Source organism: Canis lupus, chromosome 4 (assembly GCF_003254725.2).
Source record: "Canis lupus dingo isolate Sandy chromosome 4, ASM325472v2, whole genome shotgun sequence".
Classification (NCBI taxonomy): Eukaryota; Metazoa; Chordata; class Mammalia; order Carnivora; family Canidae; genus Canis; species Canis lupus.
Genome location: NC_064246.1, coordinates 41,949,194 through 41,967,702, shown reverse-complemented (window position 1 = coordinate 41,967,702; position 18,509 = coordinate 41,949,194). Strand labels below are relative to the sequence as shown.

Sequence of the window (18,509 nt, the reverse complement as noted above, 5' to 3'; positions counted from 1 at the left end):
CGAACTTTCCCCGAGCTCGGGCGGCGGCGGGCGGCCTCGGCGGGTCGGGCAGGGGGACCTGCTCCACTAGACTAAGCAGCAGGACAGCGCGGGCGGGCGAGCAGGGGCCGCGGAGCGCAGTGCTGCGCGGCGCGGTCCCTCCCTTCTGACCATTAATTGCTACATTACCCCTGCCATGTAAGAAAGACGTCGGCCAAGCCTGCGAGAGCGCCGGCTCCTCCTCCCGCTCGCTCAGCCTCGCTCCCCCTTGGCTCCCTCGGAGCCGGAGCGCCCTGCGCCCTGGCACTGCGTCCCCGTCCCAGCCCGGCGTGCCGAGGTCCTCCCACGGTGAGGACTTGAGTGGATAGCAGGAGGGGGTGGAGGAGGCAGGCAAGGAGGAAGGGAGCAGACATCGTGCCCCGCAGGCTTTCTGGATGCTGAAGCCGGACTCACTGCAGAGGCAGCTGTGCTGTTCCCGGAGCTTGTGGGGTACATCCGCTCGCAGGGGTTGCCTAGGGGGGCTCCTAGTTCCAGGGCCACGCAAGGTGGGTGCTTTCCCTTCTGGGCGCTGACCGCAGAGCCCACCTTCCCTCCGCCACCATGAGCGGCTGCTCCAAAAGATGCAAGCTTGGGTTCGTGAAATTTGCCCAGACCATCTTTAAGCTCATCACCGGAACCCTCAGCAAAGGTAGGGAGCCTGGCCTTGACCCTCATTTTCCGTCGTCCTCATGTGGTCTGGCTGGCCAAAGTGGCAAGTGTCTTGGTGCTGCGTCTGCGGCTGTTCTGGTGTGCCAGGGTCTCCGACGAGGGGGGGGGGGAAGGGGTGGCTGGGATTCGGGGCTGCTGACAACCTGGGTCCGGCTCCGAGCCTCCGAGCCGGCGGCACCACGCCAGGGAGCTCAGCCGGCCATAATTGCCTGGAACTTTGGAAATGGATTTGGTGGTGTGTGGCTGATTGGTTACAGGCGGGCAGAAGGACAGAGCCCTTCCCAGAGCACTGGAAGCTGCTTAGCGTGACTAGAGTTTCAAGAAGTTATCCAGGGAGTGGTGTGTCTTGTTGATAAAAGGGAGATTTGATGCGGTGGGCTGCGAGTAATTGTGCAGACCAGAGCCGCCTGGGGAGGCCAGCAGGGCAGGAATCCACCGCGCTGGTGATCGTGGGATTCGGATCCGCTCTGGGTCTCATGTGCCAAGGACTTTCTCCCACTGGGTTCCAGGGTCCTGCATTTCCGGGGCTTTGTTCATCATTCTGCTTTCTCGGACCCCTGTTCCTCTGCGGATCTTGCCTGTGTCAAGGTCTGTCTTCTTCTCTACTTCTCCAAGAACTGGGGCAGCAGGGGGGTGCTAGGTTCAACTCCCCAGGCAGCAGAAAGGGTGGTTGTGAACCAGACCTAGGACCGTGTATGCGCCAGTCAGCCCCAGGACGCAGAGGGGAGGCTGACTTCTCAGGGCCATCCTTGTCCCTGGAGCCCCCTATAGACACTATGTCACAGAGGGTGAGGCACTCGGAGAGACTCTGGCAAACTTTTTGGAGATAAAATTTGGAGAAAGAGCAGCATGATGTGGTTTCACTGGCTGAAAAAAAGTCTTTAAATATTCATACCCTCTTTCAGGAGGAAAGAGTCTTTAGGGGAGATGCAGTGGAAGCAGCAGGCTGGGTATCCAAGGAAGGAGGGCCGCAAAACCTTGACCAGGATTTTTTTAAATGACAAGGAGAGAAGATAAAAGCTGCGTGTGGCCAGCTGTGATGCTGCGGTGCAGGAGCTCCAGGCCCAGCAGGTCGGGCTTGGTACAAACTGAAAGGCAGGTGTGTTGGTGGGGGGATGGTGAGGTCTGCCTACATCCTTTCTCAGCCCCATCATTACCCCTGTTCTGCCTCCACCACAGTTCTCAAATAGGGCACTGAGCCTCCAGGACGCCCAGGGTGACCAACAGTCTAATGCTGAGCCTCAGGCTGTGTGCAGATGTACTGGGGCCCACGTGGGATGGACAGGGGTGAGGAGCAGGGAGCCAGGATTAGAGGATACAGCAGTGATCTCCCCGGATTTCGATCCTTCCGAACCGGATTTTCTTCCCACATCACGGATTCCAGGATCTTAGGGAATGAGGGGTGAGGGGTAGCTTCCCATCTCAGCCTTTGCTTCCCAGAGGTTTAGCAGAAAGAGCTTTGGCCCAGACTCAGGTCTGACCTAGGTCTCAACTCTGGCTTTGCTCCCTGTGCAGGCCTCAGCCTCTCTGAGCCTCAGTTTCTTCATCTGTAAAATGAATCTGTTCCCAGCATCCTGTTTATCTCCCAGCATTGTTGAGAGGATCCGGGGCAGCTGAGACAGGGGATCCCTCTACGGACTCCATGGTAGTGACAAGATGTGAGGGAGCCATCAGGGACTGAGATGGGCATGGGTCTGGAGAGGGTAACCCAGGCCATGCCATCCTCAGGAGCGGGGTCAGAGGCCCTTAATGTAGCTGACTGCAGGTGGGTCTGCACACTCCAAGGAGCTCCAGAGGGGGAGAGACCACAGCAATAGAGTTAAGTGTGAGAAAGTGAGTCAGGGAGACAGAGCCCGTAAAGGGGTGTGTGTGTGTGTGTGTGTGTGTGTGTGTGTGAGAGAGAGAGAGAGAGAGAGATGGCTATTTGAATAAATGAACAGGAAGATATTGTCTTTGTATTTGCCTCCAATCATTTGCTTAAGATTTATTTACTAAGCTCCTACCCTGTGTTATGCTAACTGCTGGACACTGGACACATGGACAATATGACACAAGACCTCCATCAAGACATGTGCACTCTGGTGGGGCATAGGATAAATACACAGACATCACCCAGAAGCCATGCTGAGTGCGGAGATGGAGGGAGGCAAGGGGACCGAAGGGCACCCAGAAGAGAAGCCTGGGGCAGATTCAGAGGCTCCTCCAAACATGGCATCAGCAGAGATGAGAAGCAGGGCAGGAGAAGGCAATGGAAGCAGGCTGGCGCTAGCAGAGGAAGCAGCACTGGGGTGTCAGCCTCTGCAGAGACACCAGACAGCACAGGTCAGGATGGGCCCCTCTCTTCGCTCAGAATCAAGGGGACTAAGATCCATGGAACACAGAAAGGGGTCCCCAGGGACCAGCACTGAGGACCCAGTGGCCGCCTGGCCCTTCTGCGACCTGCATCCTTACAGCGTTCCCTAGATCCAGGGCTCACGGAGGCGGCACATAGTGGGCACCAGGGCAGGATGGTGTCTCCCCACTCTGCAGAGAGCACTACGTGTTTACATAGCACTGGCTCTGTGCCGGACACGCACTGGGAAACTGGTGTTCTGCCCAAGCCAGGTGTTTGCTAAATATTTGTTAAATAAATGACCATGGGAGCAGGGCCAGGACTGGAGCACGGGAGCAAAAAAGGTCTTTCTAATGCATAGGCCACCCTCGGTGACTCTAGGTCAGATCCTACATGGACATATTATGGTAGTTTAATGATTGCTGGGTTTAATTGCAATTTCACTTACTCCTTTCTCATTGCACTGGGTCCTCAAGTTGCAAAAATCCGACCCTTAGAAGGACTTTTCCCTGTCCCTTTCAGAATTGAAGAAAGTAAAGATGCTACAGGACCAGGCATCTCCTGCTGGTTGTGGGTTCAACTCATTATGTCTTACCTGCCTTGGGAATTCCTGGAGAACGGAGAGAGCCCAAGACCACCCCTCCCTGTCCTTCCCTTCCTGGACCACAGCCACCTCCTCCCAGTTTTAGCAATCCTGTTGCCCACTGGTCTCAGCTGCGGGTGGCCCAGACTTTTCTCACCCTTTTCAGAGCTGAACTGATGAGGTCCTCCTGCTCACACATCTCCTTGACCTTGAGCTTTCCCTTCATAGCTCTGATCACAATCTGTGGTCCACGTTCCTTTTAAGAACATGTTTGCTGAAGGCTGTCTTCCCCACTGGACTTCCGCTCTGGGACGGCCGGGGTCATAGGCGTCTTTCGTCACCACCGCGGCCAGAGCCGCTCGTCCGGTGCCAGGCCGGGAGTGGCTGCTTTGCCGACAGCAGGACATGAACGAAGCAGCACCTCGGGGCACAGACGTCAGCCAGGGAGGATGTTTCGAGTGGGAGCTTTCTAGGACACACTGTGCGAGCCCCCGTCCCAGATGTGCCCAGTAAACCCTCTGTGAACTCTGTCCGGCTGCAAGACCTGAGTCTGGGGCCAGAGGATGAGCCTCCAGCCAGGCAAATCATTCAGAACCGTCCCTGAGCCTTCTCCGTGTCTCGGGAGCGGCATTTAATTGTCCCGCAAGAGGGAGGCTGCGCAGGGGAAGAGCTGGCACATCCATCCCTGCCCCTTCAGCTCTACTTTGATTTGTTTTATGTACTGAATTTCCCTGAAATTTAAAGAACAGGTTTCTCTCGCTTTTTAAAAAACAAAACAAAACAAAGTTTGTAAACCACTTATGCAGTGCAAAACACAGTAGGTTGCCAGACTGGGACATCCTTGGGTCCACTGGGACATCCTTGGGTCCACTGCTGGCCAAGGAGTCTCCTGCAGGGTCCCTCACCTGTCTGGCCTCAGTTACCTAATCTATAAAATGGAATTACAATGCCCTCCTTCAAGGATTAAACAAGAGTGGGTCTATAAAGCTCCCTGCATATTAAGTCCTGGGAAATGTTTGTTGATGTGCCTGCAGTTATTAGCTGCCCCCAGGCCTGTGAGTGCCTCAGGGCAGGGACTCCATCTCACTAACTGTTGCTTTCTTCGTAGCTGGTACAGACTCTGAGAGTGGCCTCTCTAGAATATTCTATTCCCCTCTCCAGAACTTGCTTTCTTAAGGTCCCACCTAGTAGTAAGACTGACTTTGAGCCATTTCCCATACCTGATTCCCTTATTAGGAGTTTAATAGCATGACTCCCAGGGCCAGGCCCTCCCTGGCTCTTTAACTGAATGGAAGCTCAGCTCCTGGCTTAGATGCCTGGTTAACCCCAGGGTCTGGGCACCTGCCTGGTTCTCTTCCTACACAGCCAACTCCCTCACCACTTCAGAGACTCTGGGGCCATGGGTGGGAACCTAAGTCGTGCAGGCTTCACTCTGGTTGGGGAGGTTCAATCCCTTCTCCTTCTGCACTTTGGGAACCCATCTGTCACCCCTGGCACAGATGGCGAAGCCAAAGCCAGCAGGAGGGAAGAATCCAATCCAGGAGAGCTTCTCATTGTCCAGGCCACCCACATGGCTGCAGGGTGGGGAGGGGGTGGAAGGGCTGACCTCGTGAGATTTATCTCAAGGACAATGTCCTAGAACCCCGACTCCGCTCTCCCACTCTGGCGGGTGGTTTCTCTCTGTGCTTCAGACCCATCGCAGACACACTGTTCCTCTTGCTGCCTCTCAAGGAACTGACCTTGAACTTGGCTCTGCCTTCAGGCAGGCCCAGCTTGAGTCCCAGCCCTGTCATCTAGCAGCTGTGTGAGCTCAGGTCAGGTACCTCCCTAAGTCAAGGCTCATCCCTTGTAATTGGAGGTAACAACACCACCAAGTGCAAAGGTTGTTTTGTAACTCTGTGAGGATGACACAAGTGGCAGGCTGCGGGCAGCTGACGGTGAGTCCCTCCTTACATCGTACCTGTCTTGTCCCAGTCCTGACCCTGGGAGTAGGGGCTGCAATCACCATTTTACCAGATAAGGAAACTTACCAGGTGGCCCAGCTGGCAGTAAGTGGCAGAGCTGGGATTGGAACCCAGGTCCTACTGGGGCCAGGACCAGGTGCTTGCCTTTCCACAGCATGGGCTGAAGACACCCCTGAGGAGATTTCTCCCCACCTGTCAATGGCAAAGAGTACCCCCAGCTTCCCACTAATTTTATAGGTGGGTTTGTAAAGAACTGTTGTACCAGCTGGAGCTCTTCAGGGAAGCCACCCGTCTTCCAAAGGGTTGTGACAAATTCCTTAATGTGGCATGACCTGAGTTAAGAAATAAGCTTTATGGGGAATAGAACACTCTACAGGCCAAGGTCAGCAAGACAGCCTCATATATGCTCTTCCAGCATCACCATCACCTCTCAGATAGGGACACTGGGGCCAGGCACCTGCTGGTTGTTGAATGGGCTCCAAGCCCATGAGGGACACTCCACACCGCTCTCCCTTCACATAGGGCAAGAGTGGGGAGTGGTCATGTCAGTGGGGAAATACACAAGGTTTTAGGCACCAGGTACTCTGGAATTGAGAGACTGACTAGTTACTAAATTTTCTGGGAAAGACCCTGGGAACCCTAGGACCTATGAGATGTCACAGAGCCCTCTGCCAAAAGGAGAATGCCACCAGTTCCATGAGCAGCTCAGCTTGCGTGCACTTCCCCACCGCCCTGGGTCCCAACTAGCTCACTGTCCTGGCAGGAAAGACCAGCCCTGCATCATGGTACTACTCCCTGAGTGCTTGTGCCTTGCCATATGCAGAAAGTTCAATCACTGGGGCTTCTGGTCCACTCCCACCTCTTTAGTCACAGCCAGAACCGACAAGCGTGGGAAACTAGCTCATCTGGGCTCTCCCATTGCCCACTAGCCCTCATCCCAGCCTACCTGTCTCTCATCCTTGCCCTCTATACACACACACATCACTCCCTCATCCATCTCACTGGCCTGGTGCTCTCTAGGGTCCCCCTAGTCCCATAGCAGCTTCCTGACACCTGCCGAGGCTGTCCTTCTTTGGGGCCACTGGGCCTGTCTTCCAGATAACCTGATACTAGCTAGGAATAATTTGTTCAGGACTATCCTGGCACAGACATCCTATTAACTTCAGGACCACGGGGGAGTGGCTGGTTTGGTCCAAATTAAAAGTAGCTGGAAATGGCCTCTCTGGCAGACAGGAGGGGCATTACGGGTTATGATACCAAGACAAGGGTGGAGTGAATCAAGTCAGGTCCTAAGGGAACTGGAGGTCCCTTATCATGTCAGTATGACCCTCACCTCCCCCAGTCCTTGCAGGATTACAGAATCTTCAGGGCACAGAATCTTCCTTGGATCACCTCTCTCACCAGACCCCAGGCCCCAGGTCCCTGAGAGCTGCTGATTCCCAAGTGTGGATGCGGTCACATGAGGCAGCCTCGGAGGAAGGCAGCATGATGCAGGGAAAGCCAGAGAAAGACTGTGGGGCCAGCCAGCCCTGGGTTCAAATCCTGCCACTTCCTGGCATGATAGCCTTGGGCAAGCTATTTTTCATTTTGAGTCTATGTCCTCCTCCTGGAAAGTGGAACCAGTAGCTCCCACTGTACAGGGTGACCAGGAGACTGAATCGGATGGTGCCTGTGACATGTGTGGTACCTAGCACTTAGCAACTGCCTGGTAGAGGCCAAGTTCTGTCATTCTCTTCTTCTCAAGTGATGAGCCCTTGGACTGGTAGGCAGGAGAAAGGAGACACTGCTGAATGAGGTGGGCTGGGTGTCAAGTCTTCTAGTTCTTCTCCAGATGTGCTGCTACTCAGGTCATGTCCCGTCACCCTATCACTTTTTTTTTAAAGACTTTTATTTATTTATTGATGGGAGACACACACACAGAGAGAGAGAGGCAGAGACACAGGCAGAGGGAGAAGCAGGCTCCACGCAGAGTGCCCGATATGGGACTCGATCCTAGAACTCCAGGATTATGCCCTGGGCCAAAGGCAGAGGCTCAACCGCTGAGCCACCCAGATGTCCCCCCATCCTATCACTCTTAGTGACAACTTCTATAATCGAGAACTTGTCAACAGCTGAAATTATCCTTTTTATTTAGTGGTTTATGTGTTTACCTACCCAGTCCGCTTGAGGACATGAACCCTATAAAGGCTCATGTGTGGGGCTTGTGCTTGGCTCCTTGAGTACCCAGTGGGTTGAATGCACGGTGACTGAAAGTGTCCCCCCCCAGCAACATCAGTGACTGGAGTCCCTTGCTGAGGCCCGCTCTCACTCTCCATCATGTCGTGCTGGATTCTGTGCAGGAGTGTGACAGACGTGACCAGCCGGAACCACCGTGATGACATGATGGGTCAGCCCAGTCCACACCCAGGCTTGGTCCCACTTCCACTCCAGTTTTCCTGTGCTCTGCGAGATCGGCCCCTCGACGGCAGGCCCGCACCGCCTGTCCACCGCGGCTGGCCAGCGCCCCTCGGTGTCCATCTGCGCCCCAACAAGGAGGGCAGGAGGGAGGGCCGAGGCTCTGAGGACCCCACAGAAAGGCAGAGGGCTGGAGAAAGAGAGGAAGCAGGAGATGAGATAGCCTCGCCGGGGCCAGCAGGGAGGGAAGGAGGCCAGGACCCCAGGAAAAGACGTGAATGGAAGGCGTTTACCATCACCAGCGACCACCCTCCCTGCATGCCTCACAGATCCTCCGTCTGGAGGCAGAAGAAAGCCTTCCTCCTGATGAGGTGAGGGCAGGGAGGCCACAAACACCAAGTCAACCCTGGTTCCCTCTGGCTGAAGCCACCACACGCCCAGCCCGTGTTCTTAGACCTCCATCAAATAACAGCCTCGGAGCCAAACCTGAGTTCAAATCCAAATCATCATGTTTGCTCACTGAGCAGGTGGCTTCCTTCTCTGGGCCTCAGTTTCTTCATCTTTAAAATGGGGGAGTTGTTGATTTGGAAGTTCTTGTCCAGCTTTAGAGTTTTAAGATTCAATACCAGTATTTGCCATCCTCCTTGCTGCACCTGCTCTGGGCCGGACACTGCTCCAAGCACAGTGCACGCCCAAAAGCACAAGAAGGTGGGGTGCTCTCGTCAGCCCCATTTACAGTGAGAAAACCGGAGCGTCAGAAAGGGAAGGACCAGGCTCTGAGTCAGGTTGTCTGTTTCCACATTCTGGCTTTGCACCCCTCATTTCTCGCCCTCCGTCTCTAAAACTCAGATCCAGGGTGGGAAAGCAATGAACACAAAGCTCGTGCCTTCCCAGTTTGGCCAAGAGGCGATGTGTGGTGCTCTTTCAGAAATCAAGGCCTCAAGACCTCTGTTCTGACTGAAGCAGCACAATCCCAGAGAATTCCCCTGAGACCCAAGTCCCCCGCAAACCACCACCGCTGGCCATCTTTTCCAGCTAAACAGCAGAAAATACGAGAGAACTGGCTGGACAGCCCAGCCTGCAAGGACAGGAAAGAAAGGAAATGCCACTCTGCAAGCCTTCCCCCTGTAATTGCCAGTCTGGCCAGTTTCCACTTCTTGCTGGAAGGAGGTGGTTGGAAGCAGAGGCAGAGACCTGGGCAGGAATCAGGGAGGGAGATGTGATTTTGATGCTTGTGTCTGGGAGGCCGGGGTTAGCCTGCCCTAATTTTCTTTCTGTAATCTTCTGATTAACCCTGGACCAGTTTGGGTGGCATTTTTCAAACCATCTACGCTTGGCAGGCAGAGCCAAGCCGAGGCTTGCCGCTCACTATCTGCAAGCATCAGCTTGGAACTGGCTGTCATTCAGAGCCTGGGACAACAGGAGGCACACTGCCTGCAGAAGGCACGGCCATCCTTGTGCTGGTTAACCCTGCCCGTGCCTCACAAGCCCAGAAACAGCAGCCTGTCATTCCAAACTCAAGAGGCACCGTGCAAAGAATAATAATCGCCATGGTCCCTTGAGTGTTATTTATTTGCTGGGGCTTTCTGAGGATCCCCTACATTCAGTCCAGCCTCAGCCCTGAAGTTACCTACTCTCACCTGAGGATGGGAGAGGTTGAATAACTTTCCGAGGTCACAGAGCCAAAGTGCGACTGAAGATTCCATGCAGTCCCTCAAGGAAGGCTCTTTCGGTCAAATCTCTCAGCACTTTTACTGCCAAGTATAGACTGAACTGTGCCATCTCCCCAATTCATTTATTGGAGCCCTAACCCCCAAGGTGACTGTATTTGGAGACAGTGCCTTGAAAGAGTTAATTAAGGTTAAATGAGGTCACAAGGGTGGGGCCTCATGGCGTCCTTGTAAGAAGAAAGGCACACACGGAGAGGTTGCCACGGGAGGTGACAAGGGTCATCTGCAAGCAGAGGAGAGAGATCTCACCAGAGAGATCTCAACCTTGCCAGCACTGTGATCTTGGACCTGCAGCCTCCAGAACCACGAAAATATAAATTTCCGTCAAGTTACCCAGTCTGTGGTATCGTGTTATGGCAGCCCTCAAAAAGTGACATAACCTCAGAGACAATTCTCTGCATAGCATCCTTTCCCATATTTTTTTATTGCAGTAAATATACATAACATGATATTTGACATTTTTACCATGTTTAAGTGTACAATTCAGTGTCATTAAGCACATTCGCGCTCTTGTGCAACCATCGCCGCCGTCCAGCTCCAGAACTTTCCGGCATCCCAAATTGAAACTGTATCCTCAGTAAACACTGACTCTCCATCTTCCTCTCCCTAGCCCTGGCAACCACCAGGGCTCCTTTTTATCTGTACAAATCTATCTGTTCTAGGTGCTGCATGTAATGGGATCATACAGTAGCTGTCCTTTGGTGTCTGGCTTAGAAAATATTCCCTTGGCAATTTTTTCAAGGTTCATCCACATTTGTATCAGAATGTCCTTCCTTTTCAAGGCTGAATAATAGTCCATGTATGGATGGACCATCATTTATTTTACCCATTCCTCTCCTGCTATTCATCCATTCCCATATATTTAAAATACAAAATAGATCCCATTCACCCCTTATTCACCACTCTGCCTCCAGCAGTTTCTTGATACCTCTGGGGTCAAATGCAGACTTTCCTCTGGGACCTACGGGCTTTGCTTGATGTGCCCTCTGCATTTACATCCTCCACTCCTGGTGTCCCTGCGGTGTACCCGAGCCACCAGGCCCAGTTGCTCCTGCTGGCACACCAGCACCAGCTCTGGATGCTCCCAGTTACTGTTACCTGCACCGGGCACTGTCAGCTCTCATCTGTCTGGCACATCCCCTCCTGTGTAATCCCCACCTCCTCATCCCCCACTGCCCCCCCCACACACACACATCAGTCACTTTCTGTCCATTAAGGTTGCCTCGTTTTTCCACATAGCATTCATTGCTTATGCAATGACATTACACATTGATTCCCCTGTTTCTGGTCTGGCTTGCCCACTAAGAGTTCTGCTTCACTTAGTGAAGGCAGGGACTGTTCTGGCTATCACTGTTTACCCAGTACTCGGTGAAGGGCCCAGCACATAGTAAGACTCAGTGGAGGCTGAAGGGTCAACAAGGCAGGTGAAAAGCCCGAGGCCCAGGGAAGACCACTCAGCAAGCAGGCAACAAAACTGGCCTTGAATCTGGGCCTCTGGTTCTCTTAAAGGCCCTGGTTCTGTAACCCACCTTCCCAAGTCTATCTGTCCATCCACGCTCATCCCTTAGCAAAGCCACCAGTGATCCTGCAATCGGACATGAGGGTTTGAGCCTTTTGTCTGGCTCCTTAGCCCCTCATCTTGAGAACTGTCCCTTCCTGTCACTGTAGCTACAGGCCATTTAGTTAATCTTTGATCTATTCTTCCCATGGAAAGAGGGCAGTGTTGCCACAAGGGAAGGACCAGTATTATTTTCCATTCTGGCTCTGCACCATTCAGCTGGGAGTCTCCTCTGTTACTGTGTGAAGTGACCAGTCACCGGCAAAGGCTTCTGGAGGCTGTAGACACAGCTGGCTTCCCTACCTGTGCTCCAGCCCTTGGGAATCCAGGACCTTCTGGGAACATGATTTTTGGAGGTCATTAGTCTCCAAAGCCAACCATTAGTCTTTGGATGCTATTTGACCTTCAGAAGGTCCATCGCTTCTTTGAGTCTTGCTTTCTGCCGGGAAGTGGGCACAAAATAATAAGTACAGCAATGAGACCTTAGCTTTATAAACCTAAAACCTGAGTGTTAAAACATCTCTTGTGGCCTGGGTCAGACTCCCCTAAGGACACCTCTACCCTGGGTCAGACTTCCCTAAGGACACCTCTACCCCTAAGCTAGACCTCCAGTTTCAAAACCCCAAGGCAGATGGGCTCTGGCAGGACATTTAACAACATCTGGTGAGCTAAAGGCCAGAAAGTGATGAGCACCTGCCCCCGCCTGCTGGCCTTCTCGCTGGACTCTTTAGTGTAGAAGGAAAGCTAGCATGGGGCTCCCCAGCACAAACCAGTGCCTCTACGTCATACCTTGGACTTTGAAGTCCTCCCAAACAATCTGCCAAGAGCCTGATGGCAAGCAAGCAGTTGAAAGGAAGTCAAGGCCACCCAGGCAAGTGACCAGCGTGAGACTCCTCCTTAACACTCCAACCCCAACCCCTTCGGTGTACAGATGGAGAAACTGAGGCTAAAACAAGGAACACCCTTGAAGTAGGTATCTTGAGGCAGAGTCTGGGGGCTGGCAGCCAGGAGCACCAGGATGAAGAGAGACCCAGCTCCCTACAGAGGTGTGGCCACCCAACAGTTGGCTCTTCCAGGCCATACATCAATGACTGCAAGACTCCTCGTCTCTTCAGCCGTGACCCTGCAGCCTTGACCTTGTGTCTTCTTCTCCAGTAGGGCCTCCTGTGTCTCTCTCCCTTGCCCCGGCTTGTCTCTTAAGTTCCAGGCCTGCAGGAGATGCCCTGGCTGAACTGTGCGCTCATGGAGGACAGGAGCCATATCTTAGTTGTATAAGATGCCTGATAGGCAGCACAAGGCCTGGTATGGAGTAGGAGTCCAACAGACAGATGAGTTAAAAAAGGAAGGAAAGGAGGAAGGGAGGGAGGGAGGACAGATCTTAAACCCTTCTATATGAAGGTCTTCTTGTGCCACTACTCGACCCTTATAAAAGCAAAGCAGCTCCCTCTCTCTCAACTCCTCTGTTTCTCTATGTCCCCAGTCTTTCACCCTGCAGTTATCTTCCTCACTAAGTCCTACTGATCATTTCTTGCCAGTGTTTCTCCTATCACTGTCTCTCCATTCTCAGAGCTGTTCCTGAAGTCCACACCCTCACCATGTCTCAGTGGCTTTGCTGCAGCAGCCTGCAGCCTGCACTTCCTCCCATATCTCCCTCTCCCATTCCCTCTACACCACGGGCCAGGCAAAGAGAAATCCATCCAGTCCTTCAACCCAGGATCCCACTTCTAGAATCTGTTCTAAAAGGTGACCAGAGATGTGCACAGAGACTGTGACCCAGGGGTGTTCATCATGGTATCGCACCATAGCAGTGAACAGTCAGGGACAAGCAAAGCTTTAGTCAAAAAAGAGTGGGTTAAAATCACTTAGGCTCAGCTATCTGCTGGAATAATGTTACATCTCTGAAAAATGATTTTGAGGACCACTTAAAAACAAGCAGAAATGCTTTTAACGTAATATTAGGTAAAAAAAAAAGAAATCAAAATACAAAACTGTATGTACAATAAAGTTCCAATCTGTGAAAAGATATGTGTACAGAGGGACGCCTGGGTGGCTCAGTGGTTGAGCGTCTGTCTTTGGCTCAGGGCGTGATCCTGGGATCCCAGGATGGAGTCTTGCATTAGGCTCCCCATAAGGAGCCTGCTTCTCCCTCTGCCTATATCTCTGCCTCTCTCTCTCTCTCTCATGAATAAATAAATACAATCTTTATAAAAAATGTGTACAGAAAAGTGAAATAGAAAATAAATAAACTGAAGTAGTAGCATGGGTTTCAGTTGGACTTAAGGGTGATTTTTTAAAGTTCTTGACACTTATCTGTATCATCTACACTACACTGCCTTCAACAAGCATGTATATTTAATCAGTCCATAAAGAAATCATTTGCTGAAATACATCTGCAGGTTTTTACTTCTTCTCAAGAACTTCAGTGACAGCCATGCTTTCCTTATCATGATACCACAGACTCCCACATGCTAGAGCATGCCCTGAACCTACCAACCTGGGTCCCACAGCTCATGGCCTCAGCCCACATGCTGCTCGTGGCTCCCTGCCTCCATCTGCGTTCTCCCTCAGCCAGACTGGTCCCCACGTGGTTTCCAAACCAGACTTGTGTTTTATGTCCCTGAATATAACTCTCCAATGATTCGGAAAAAGAAATACACACACACACACACACACACACACATACACACACACACACGTACAAAGAAACAAAGAGGAGGAATGCAAATATGGCAAAATATTGACAACAGTTTGTGAACAAAGTACATCTCCTAGTACTCATTTTGTAATGCTTTATATAGTTGGAAATTTTTTAAATTAAAACTGGTGAAGGGCACCTGGGTGGCTCAGTCCGTTAAGCATCTGCCTTTGGCTCAGGTCATGATCCCAGGGTTCTGAGATGGAGCCCCACATCAGGCTCCCTTCTCAGTGGGAAGCCTGCTTCTCCCTCTCTCTCTGGCCCTCCCCTCAGTTGTTCTCTCTCTCTCTCTCTCAAATGAATAAATAAAATCTTTAAAAATAAATAAATAAATAAATAAATAAATAAGAAATAAAGGAGCAGTATAATGTCATGCTTAAAGATATAGGCTGTGCTATGAAATAAGCTGAGTTTAAATCCCAGTTCTACTGATAGGGCAGCAGTGACCTAAAACAAGTTACTTGCTTTCTAGGTCTCAGTTTCTTTGTAGGTAAAACGAGGATAATGAAAATCATAGTGTATTTCTATCCTACAGATGCCTGGAGGATGGGATAAATGTGTTCAAAGGGCTTAGTGAAGAGTCCGGCAGACCCTTGAGCATTGTGAACTATTAGTACCAATGTTAAATATAGAAACTGAATGGTGATGTTATCCATGATGCCTTCTACCTCCCAAAGCAACTCAACCCTTGGGTAACTAAGGGAAGTGTTATGGCTCAGAAATCTTTTGCTTATGTGATTCTCTTCCTGCCTCTGGCCAGGAGCAGCCAAAACACAGTACGGTTCCCACTGGCATCCATTCCTCCAAATCTTGCCACAGCATCTGGCACAAAGGAGGCAGCCAGTAAGTGCACAGAACCCCAAATAAGAAACTTGAAGGGCTCAGGTTGCACGTTAAAGAAAGTTCTCTTCATCAGATACAAGCTTGTCATTTTGCTGATGCAGCCAGTCTATTCCCATGGGCTTCCTGGAGATGAGGCATCACCTTGATAATTTAGCTGTGGATATAGGCGTCCTGCAGTTGGCATGGAAATGCAATTTAATTTCCAATTAAGCCTGATTTCTGGGCCAAGGTATCTGCATGGCTCGCAATTGGAAGATTATTCCAGGCAGATCTATTGTTGTCAGTGTTGATGGTTCTCCCAAGAAGTGGACTTTCATGGTCACTGGTTCATTGGCCCTTGGATGGTTCAGCAGGGTGGGGATGTGGCCCTTGTGTGCAGGCACTGCGTTTCCATGGGAACTAAGTTTATGTGAGTAGATTAAAGAAAGTTCAATGCAGAGGAAGGCAGTCTGTTTGTGGACAAAAATTTTAAGACGGAATACAGCTAGAAATGGACTGAGAGGGACAGAGAGGCAAGGTGGTCCCCAGCGCCACTCATGAGAACAGAAAGTGAGAAGTTAGTAGTAAGGAAAGGGGAGCAGTAGGAAGCTCTATGGGTTCAAACAGAGAAGAATTTATAAAACGAACGGTGTTAGGTTTGTTTTCCAATTGAGGAAGGGGAGACTGGAGGACATTAAATAAACTGCCTGAGGTCCCAGTTCAGCCAGATTCCACCTCTTACTTTTCTGAGCTTTCTTCCCTGCAGTTGCCCTCTCCAAAGACAAAACATGTAACTCAGAGTCATGAGAATAAGGTCACACGAAGTTGAAACTTACCTCCCAAAAATGTAAGGATAAGAAAAAAGCTTTTAGAACATGTTTGGAGAGAGAGAGACGGTGAAACTAGCTGATGGGTGAGTCTACTTGGGGAGATAATCTGATGGAGAGGCAAGCAATACCCACTTGTGTTTGGGTACTTTCCCGCCTCCCCCACAAGGAGTGAGATCTGGACTGGGAGCCATGTGCCAGGATGGCTAAGAGGCTCACGTCATGTCAGGAGCTCAGAGCGCTCTAGCTGCTCCAAATCAATGGGGTTCTGGCTTGTGGCTCAGGGAATTTCAATGGAGGGAGTATAAACCAGGGTTTAAAAACATGTGTATATAAGACATTTCCAAGAATATGACTACTTGAGTGGCCAACAGAGTCACAGAAACATTACTTAATTGCCAAGAAGAGTCACATGGCCTGATTTTTATTAATGATAGTAAGAGAAGACTCTAAAGCTATGCATAAATAAGCATGCTGTCAACTCCTGGACAAATTCTAGAGTGGCCGAGTGGACTATTAAACCAATGGTTTAGGAATAATGGGAAAAGATAACAGGGGTTGCTGAGAGAAGCATGGGGTCCTCAAGAAAGAGTCATGTCAGACCAGCCTCTCTTCCATTCTGCTTTTTGATAGAGTGACCAGTTCAGGGACTGTTGTGGTCCTGGCCTGTCTGGTTCCCGCCCAGTGTTTGACGGGCTGTGGGCTGGGTGGTGCGTGGAATCCTGCAGATTGTAGCTGACTGCGTGGCCCGTCTGTCTTAGCAGCGCCCATGTCAGAACCTTTGCAGGCCTTTTTAGGACACCTATGTTTGGACCTCAACCTACCTCCATTCACTCTTCACAGGCATGATTCCAGGGAGGAGCCCACAGGAAGCCTGGGCTCTGTGGGAAGGTATATGGAAGCATCCAACACACTGCCACTCCTGACTGTGCTCTGCTCAGCATTTTCCATTTTTGGTACAGAGACCACGGGGCAGGAATCACAGAGCTTTGAGAGTAAGGTCTGAAGCCATGCTATCCGTGTTTGAATCCCAGCTATGCATTTGACTAACTTCCAGTCTGTGGCAAGTTAAGACCCTCCCCTGAGCCTCAATTGCCTCATTTCGGAAGTGAAGATAGCAATGATAACCTAAAGGGCATTGTTTGGGTGACATAAGCTGCACATGTAAAATCTCAACTCGTATCCTGACCTAAAAGTTCTCCATAAATATTAGCTCTACTATTAGGGATGACGTGTTCTTGTACAGGGAGGCATTTGCTAAACATATCCCCAGTGGAAGTGGCTGCCTCCTAGTACAATGAGTTGCTCGTCAAAAGGATATTAACATAGATTGTCACTAAAGAGGAATGTTGTTGGAGGACCCAAGCACCAAATTAAAAAGTGAGGAAGCATAGATGATCTTTAAAAAAAAAAAAAAAGATTTATTTATTTTAGAGAGAGCATGAATGCTGGCAGGTATGGTGGGCAGAGGCAGAGAGAATCTTCAAGAAAACTCCCTGCTGAGCTGAGCACAGAGCCCCAGATGCAGGGCTGGATCCCAGGGCCCCAGGATCATGACCTGAGCCAATTCCCAAGTCAGCGGCTTCACTGACTGAGCCACCAGGGCGCCCAGCACTAGATGATCTTTAAATAACTATTTACCTTCAGAGAACATGAGTTTGTATTTGAATAGGAGCAATCAACGTGGAATGAACTAGCAGGGGCTCCAGAATTGACACAAGAGGGCTCAGACACTCGCAACCATCTCACCGGGAGTGGGGAGAGAAGACATGTCTTGAAGCTGCATATACTTAGCAAGCCCCTGTGTTTAGTTTACATATATCAGAAAAGAGAGAGATTGGTATGGGGTGATGGAGATTACAGGAGATTAAAGACTCTGCAACTGGGGTACTGGGTTCAGCTCAGGTGGTGAGCCTGGGGTTCTGGGATCAAGTCCCTCATAAGGATCCCCATGGGAAGCCTACTTCTCCTTCTGCCTATGTCTCTGCCTCTCTCTGTGTCTCTCATGAATAAATAAAAACAATCTTAAAAAACAAAAGAGTGCAACTGAGGGAGAAGGTTCAAGCCTTTGGCTAAGTCCCCAACTTTGTCCACTGGTCAGCTGGAAGTTGTTGTCTTCACATCTACATCCAGGCCTTCCCCATCTCTCAAATCCTTTAAGGAAGTTGACTGAGGATCATCTGCTTTATAGGAGTGGGAAGGGAGAGTCGTGGAAATCTAAGAAGAAACTGAACATCTTAAGTTTATCATGGATAGTTCTGACCTCATAAGCCTCCTCCCTGAGAACCGCTATACAAGTCTGAAGTGAATTTCTCGGTGTCTTTCTCATCTTGCTTCAACCTTTCTCTTTTCCCTCCATGTGAAAAGGCAGCCGCTGGTGAGGTATAGGATAGCTACACTTTGTTCAAAGACCATATTCCCGAATATTTCATGTAATTAAAAATTCCCAAAATGCAATTCTAATTCTAAAGATATGACATATTTTTACGTACCAGCCTATATCGTCAATTAGCAAAGAATGAATGCAGTTTACAATCAAGCCACTCACTTTAGAAAGGAGTTTGAAAATTAGGAGAAATTTTGGATAAATTATTGATGGGGTGGGGGCTGGAGTCACTTCAATAAGTCACAAAAAGATTTTATTAATATTTTATATTGCACTATTCTGAATTTGTGTAAATTAGGCTCTTCATTGTGAAGGAGGCCCCTGATAATGGTGGGGGTGGGGGTAGGAAGAGTGGCCAGCTCCATGAAGGCAGGCACTGGGTCTGATTCATCTCTACCCTCCCCATTTCCGGCTTTGATCCCCATAACGTGGGCTGAGTTCCAGGGGAGGGACACAGGAGAGCAAGCCAGGTGCACCTCTCCAAGTGTGAGTCACTGGCCCATGAGATGAAAAGCAAAAATGGTGGAAACA

The 18,509-nt window shown here is 50.6% G+C and overlaps 1 protein-coding gene across 1 annotated transcript in view; it reads left to right on the top strand.

The window, feature by feature from the left end:
• The first annotated feature begins 282 nt into the window (after nucleotides 1-282).
• The window catches only part of KCNIP1 (potassium voltage-gated channel interacting protein 1), a 345,209-nt gene continuing 326,982 nt past the window's right edge, over nucleotides 283-18,509 (top strand). The window contains exon 1 of the mRNA XM_025434122.3: nucleotides 283-667. Within this exon, the coding sequence (XP_025289907.1) occupies nucleotides 580-667 (88 nt within the window). The 5' untranslated portion in view covers nucleotides 283-579. The remainder of the gene's footprint in view (nucleotides 668-18,509) is intronic.